General features: G+C 59.9%; 1 protein-coding gene across 1 annotated transcript in view; it reads left to right on the forward strand.

The window, feature by feature from the left end:
- Positions 1-6058, forward strand: part of RASA3 (RAS p21 protein activator 3) — a 53554-nt gene that overhangs the window by 27906 nt on the left and 19590 nt on the right. The window contains exons 6-10 of the mRNA XM_010831532.1: positions 2078-2158; positions 2604-2676; positions 3707-3783; positions 5082-5186; positions 6039-6057. Of these exons, the coding sequence (XP_010829834.1) occupies positions 2078-2158; positions 2604-2676; positions 3707-3783; positions 5082-5186; positions 6039-6057 (355 nt within the window). The remainder of the gene's footprint in view (positions 1-2077; positions 2159-2603; positions 2677-3706; positions 3784-5081; positions 5187-6038; position 6058) is intronic.

A 6058-nucleotide genomic window follows, 5' to 3' on the forward strand; every position in this document is an offset into this window, starting at 1 on the left:
GGGGTGTCAGTCCCTCACACAAGCCCCCTCCCCGGGCCTCTCGGGGTGTCAGCCCCTCACACAAGCCCCCTCCCCAGGCCTCTCGGGGTGTCTGCCCCTCCCTGGGCCCCTCACAGGAGCCCTTGGCTAGCTCACGGCTACATGCCCATCCCTGGAAATGTGCCTAAGATTCTTGTTTAGTGAGAAGTTAGTTCACAGAGGGAGGAGCATGACCCCAGACCAGGTCTGTAGCAGGGAGAGAAGGGCGACATTCCAGAAAGAAGGGTGGAAGGGAAAGACCTGAAGACATTCGCAGATGTTCCCGAAGCCCAGCCTGTTCAGTGGGCACAGAAACGGAAAGAGGGTCGCCCACTCGCAGAGTGGGAGCAGCGGAGCTCTGCCTGGAGAGAGGAGTTCCCGTGAAGGGCCAGGACCGCCAGGCCCCTTGAGGGGCAGAAGCCACCCAGGTGCCCGTCTGCAGGCATGAACGGGACCTCGGTCTCCCTGAGGCAGGAAGGCGGGACGCTCAGACCCTCGGCGTCTGAGTGGGGTTAGGGCTCTGCTTCCAGCCAGGATGGAACAGTGGGACACGTGCCTTCTCTCACCTCAAAGAACCAAGAGCTGACGCCGTCTGCACCAGCCATGCGGATGGGGGCGGCCCCCACGGGAGGAAGCAGACGAGGTCACCACAGGCCCACTTTTGTCCCAGACGTGCATTGGTGACAGCCAGCGAGCTCCCCCAGCAGAGCCCAGGGCGAGTGAGAAGAGACACGGAGCCAGGGCGTCTTCTGCGGGGCAGCGCACTTGGTGGCACTCCCTGGACCTGCACGAATGGACGGGGTGGAGCCCCTCAGGACCAGGTGGGCAAGAAGGCTGAGGGCAAAGGGGCTGCAGAGCTGGGGGTCATTAGAGTCTCCCCCAGCCCAGTGGAGAGCACACTCTCACTCGAACACTCAGCAGACCAAACTGTCCCCAGACGAGGCCACCAGCACCTCCCGGACAGAGCTGCAGAGCAGTCTCTTCAAACAAGAGACCACAGCCTCTGATGGCAGAGGGGCCCAGAACCCGGGCACCAAAAATGTGAGGCTCACAGCATCCAGCCAGGAGTTCAAGCAGGAGCAAGGCCTGTCCAGCAACAGACCAGGGCGACAGGTGATGGACAAGGGCAGTCCAAGAGCTGGTGGACCACGGTCCAGACCCAAAGGGAGCCAGGAGCCAGAGCAGTTGATGGAGCAAAGCCTGAGATGGGATTTCCCTGCCCGAGGAGCACGTTGGAGGCAGCACACAGGCCAGGGCTGGGAGCCCCTGCCGTGCTGGGCCCTCAGGCCCCCAAGAGCAGAGACCGAGTCCTGCTTCCTGCCTGACAGGGCTGCGTAGACCTCTCTCGAGCTCCTGGGGTCGGAAGGCAGGAGATTCGCCTTGGAAACTCTGCACTGCGGACAGAGAACGTCACCTGCCGTATCATAAACAGAGGGCTTTGCACCTCCAAGCCAGCAGCCACTGCAGCCGCCCCCAGCAGAGCCTCCCCACAAGGGTCTCAGGGTGGACAGTCCAGGACTCTGGCCTCAGAGAGCGGAGATGCCCATCAGAGGAATGATCTCAGTGAGCCCAGACTCCCGCGCGTATCTTCCTGTGTGTGGAAAAGCACTAAACTCCTTAACCCGGGGTGTCTGGGTTTAGTTAACAGTGGCCTTTCGATGTTCCGACCACCTGGCCTTGGTCACAGGCGCTCCTGTGTACCCTGGCGCCTCTCACCTGTTCAGAGCCGTCTGAGACACTGCATCCTGGGCTAGGTCCTCAGAAAGCCCACCACATAAACACGACCCTCAACTCCTATGCTGTGCTTTGTTTCCAGCCAACACTGGAAGTGTGTCTGTCCTCCCCTGGTGCACACACGCTTCCTCTTGCCCCCAGGTGCTTGCTGCCCGCTGACCAGCTGTCCATCTCTGTTTACTAGACGGGAGCCTGGGGAGTGCTTTGCAGGGACTTGTGGCTCTTGGCCTGAGCTGTTGAGATGACTGCTCTGCCAGACCTCAGGGCGGCTGTGAGATGGCCCCTGGGCCTCAGATGCCCTCCTGACCTCCACTTCTCTCCTCAGCATCCTCGAGTGCCAGGGCCTCCCCATCGTGAACGGGCAGTGTGACCCCTATGCCACCGTGACCCTGGCGGGACCGTGCAGGCAAGTACAGCCTCAGCTGCAGGGTGGGCGAGGTCGCTGAGGTGGGGCTTCCCTCCTGAAAGCGGGTGGGCCAGGCAGGCTGTGAAGGCCTCACTTCCTTCTGTTTCCTTCATGGCCTGAAGTCTGTAAGAAGAAAGCCTTCCTGTTCTGCATGTGGGTGTTTCTGGCTCAGTTAAGGGTCCCGATTTGCATACCATCTGGTGCTGGAGACACAGCCGCTGGTGGTTGAGGCCGGGTGGTCTGTGCCCTGGAGGGCCGGCCAGGTGGTCTGTGCCCTGGAGGGCTGGGTGATCTGTGCCCCGGAGGGCCAGGTGGTCTGTGCCCTGGAGGCTGGCCGGGTGGTCTGTGCCCTAGAAGGCTGGGTGGTCTGTGCCCTGGAGGGCCGGGTGGCCCAGCCTTGGTGGAATCACAGTGTTTTCCATCCGATCCTTCCCCTCGAATGCAGGTCAGAAGCGAAGAAGACGAAGGTGAAGAAGAAGACCAACAACCCCCAGTTTGATGAAGTGTTTTATTTTGAGGTCGGTGTTTCAGTGGCACAAACACAATCGATACCCACACCCCGGGGTCTTTGGCAAAAGGGCCCTTGGTCACTGCCGCGGAGAGTTCTGGGGTGCTGTCCCTCACCTGGAGTCCCTCCCACCCTGCAGTGTGAACCCCCAGGAGCTCCTTCCTTCCCTGGGCGGAAAGGCTGTGTGCTGCTTCCAGTTTGACCCAGTTTTGTGTTGAATGCTGGCAAATCAATACTTTGAAATTACCAAGACCTTGGGGTTTTTTGGCTGGCTTGATTTTTTTTTTTTTTTGCTCCACCCAGTCTCCCCTGAGCAGCAGAGAGAGGCTTGTTTCACCACAAGTAGTGAGGGTTTTGGGGGGGGAAGTAGTGCATTCAAACAAGAGCCCCTTAGAACCAGAACCACCAGTTGGCTGGTGGGTGAGGGCCAGGCTGGCACAGAACTGCCAACCACTGGCTCAGAGGTGCCAGCCCCAGTAACGCTCGAGAGGCCATTGTCCCCCTACAAAGGCCACCATAGGTGAACATGAGGGTCTCGCTCCCATCTCCATGGTTCACTGCCCAGCGCGGGGAGGGCGGAGCAGCCGTGCCCTTATGTGGCGACCACGGCATTGGGGCTCCCAGAGCAGAATGGGTGCACCACCCTCCAAGAGGCAGTGGGCAGGGTTTCTGGAGTGGGGCTGGTAAGGGTGTACATGGAGCACTGGAGCTGTAGGAAACGAAATGCTAGGGTGGAAAGGTGTAAGGGGACTTTGCAAATGAACTTGGAGGGATGGGTCAGGATGTGCGGGGGTCACTGGCCTCTTCCACCTGGGCCCTCAAAAGGATGGGCAACGGGGGCCTCATTGGGCGGCTGTGGAGGCCTGGAGGCACAGCCTGAGAGCCTGGGTGAAGAAACTGTGCCGTCCTGGGATGTGCTTGTTGTAGCCAGGAGGAAAAGGAGGCCAGCCCTCCCTCATGGGGTGCATCTGCAGGCTGTGCAGGAGTGAGCCAGCAGCCAGGGGCAGCGGAGGCCTGACGCTCGCTCTCCGTGCCCGCAGGTGACCAGGCCCTGCAGCTACAGCCGCAAGTCCCACTTCGACTTTGAGGACGAGGATGTGGACAAACTGGAAATCCGGTGCGTGAGGGCATTTGGGGTCAAGATTCCCAGGCAGTGCGCTTGGGCTCCTGCCACCTGCTGGGCCCTTGTGCTGTGTTTGGAAACTGGGCGACACCCATGAAGCTTATGCTGAACGGTGTTGGATCGCGACCTCCAAAGATTCAGCTTCAGGACCCGGGACCAGGCTTGATCACTCAGAGCTCTGTGTGGCACGAGTTCTACTACAGTGAAAAAGGAGAGAGAAAGCTTCTGACACAGACATCAGAAGGGGGATGGGGAGTACCCCCTCGCTAGTCTGATCAAGGCTTTAAGTACTTTAGCCAGACCCACTCCCACAGCGTGGGAGTGCTATCTTAAGTGCTATCTTAAGATAGCAAGGTTAGTCAGAAGGTTCCTGTTAGAAGGAAGAAACATGTCCTTGAGCAAGGTATCGTTGTTATATAATCATTAGTACAGAGCTTAAGGAAAAACATACCTTTGAGCAAGATGAATTGTTCTGTATGGTTGTGTAAAAAGTTAGTCTTAAAGATTGTTGTCATAACAACTCAGAGGTTAAGAAAAAATGTCTTACGTGACTAAGACAAAGCAATGTAGAAAAAAATGTTTGTCCCTTTCTCCTCCTCGAGGGCCCCAGACTCCTTGCCAACCTACATAAGATGTAACTGTCTCATCTACAGACAGGAACCTCAGTTTTCTGGATCATTTTAGCACGAGGATGCTGGGAGGTGGCTGGAGGACACATGGTCTGTGTCTACTTTGCAGTGTCTTCCTGGGTGCAGTGCAAAGGTTCCAAGCCCCTCTCTGTGTGAGGCCTGGCCTGGCACACAGTTCCACTGCTTCAGGGCCCCGCGGTGGGGCCTCTAGCGCAAGGTCCGGCATCCCTCTGGGCCTCGCCAGCCCTCTTGCCTCTGTGGCTGCAGCTCCACCCCCTGTGTCTGGGGACAGATCATAAGCCTGAGTCTGGGGTGGCCACAGTGGGTCTGACCACCATGCTCATGAGAACCATAGGGCTTCTCTAGATTTGACACCGTTTAACTTTGCTTTCCTGTGGGTCAGGACTTCCCTTGAAGCCTGAGGTTCTGACACTCAGTTGGGGGCAGTCTGGGGTCTGTCCTGCAAGCCCAGCCTCCACATAGCAACAAGCCATGGGCTGGGGCTTTGGGCGAGCCACTCCCCCTCCAAGGGCCTGAGCGCTTGGATCTCAGGCTTCAGCTGTGCTCAGAGTGGCCTGTGGGCCTGTCCTGCCCCAGCTCTGGGCTTCAGGGCTCCCATTGCCTGGCCACCTGGTAAGAGGCCCCATGCCTTCTGCCTTCCAGGGTGGACCTGTGGAACGCCAGCAACCTGAAGTTCGGGGACGAGTTCCTGGGGGAGCTGAGGGTCCCGCTGAAGGTGCTGCGGCAGTCCAGCCCCCACGAAGCCTGGTGAGGCCCCCACGGCCCGGCAGCCCCGACAGTGGCTTCACCGCCCTGTCCCACCACTGGGGTGGGGGCAGGCGCAGATCACTCGCCTCACACCTCACCCCAGAGCCCACTCACCTGTGAGCATGTGGGCAGACGGTGCTGTGCCCAGGGAGCGTCCGTCCCGGGAAACTGGAATTCCTGTTTCGGTTCCCAGGCGGCCCTGCTTGACCAATAGCCTGGCCTTGGGATGGGGCTGGACGGGAGGCCTGCTGGTGGTCAGTGGCTCAGCTGCTTCATACCTCAGGCTGCCTGGCATGGGCGCTCAGGGCAGCTGGGTGCTGCAAGGCCACGGATAGGCTGGGAGGACAAGGGTATCCGTCAGGAGCACCGCTGGGTGCCCCTGTGCCTGGGGCCACCCAGCCCATAGTACAAGCCCTCCCTCCCCACTAACGTCCATTCCTGAGGGTCTCTCCACCCGGGGCTGCTCAGTGATGGCCATTTTCCAGGGTCAGTCTCCAGGGTAAATGGTTTTATTGCAGTCTCCTGCACTGCTCACGGCCCTGCCTGTTCCTCCCACTCCCACACCCCCTTCTGAGTCTGTGGCTCTGTGATCAGCCCAAAGTGAGCGACCATGGGGGCTTGCCCCCATGCAGACTCTGGGGGCATCAGGTGGGGGACTCTCCAGGTGCAGGGACTCTGTGGGAGGGGTCGGGGGCGGCCACTGAAGGGTGGGGATGCGGAGGGGGTGTCCTGCAGAGTGTCCACGAGCCCCCTCGCCTCAGACGCTGACCCAACCCGTGTCAGGAGGACCGCTGTGGCAGGGTCCCTGGGGAGCGGCGGCCTCATGCCGCCTGTCCGTGGGTCCCGCACCAGGTACTTCCTTCAGCCTCGGG

The sequence above is a fragment of the Bison bison genome, unplaced genomic scaffold (genome assembly GCF_000754665.1).
Source record: "Bison bison bison isolate TAMUID 2011002044 unplaced genomic scaffold, Bison_UMD1.0 scf7180017864527, whole genome shotgun sequence".
Taxonomy (NCBI): Eukaryota; Metazoa; Chordata; class Mammalia; order Artiodactyla; family Bovidae; genus Bison; species Bison bison.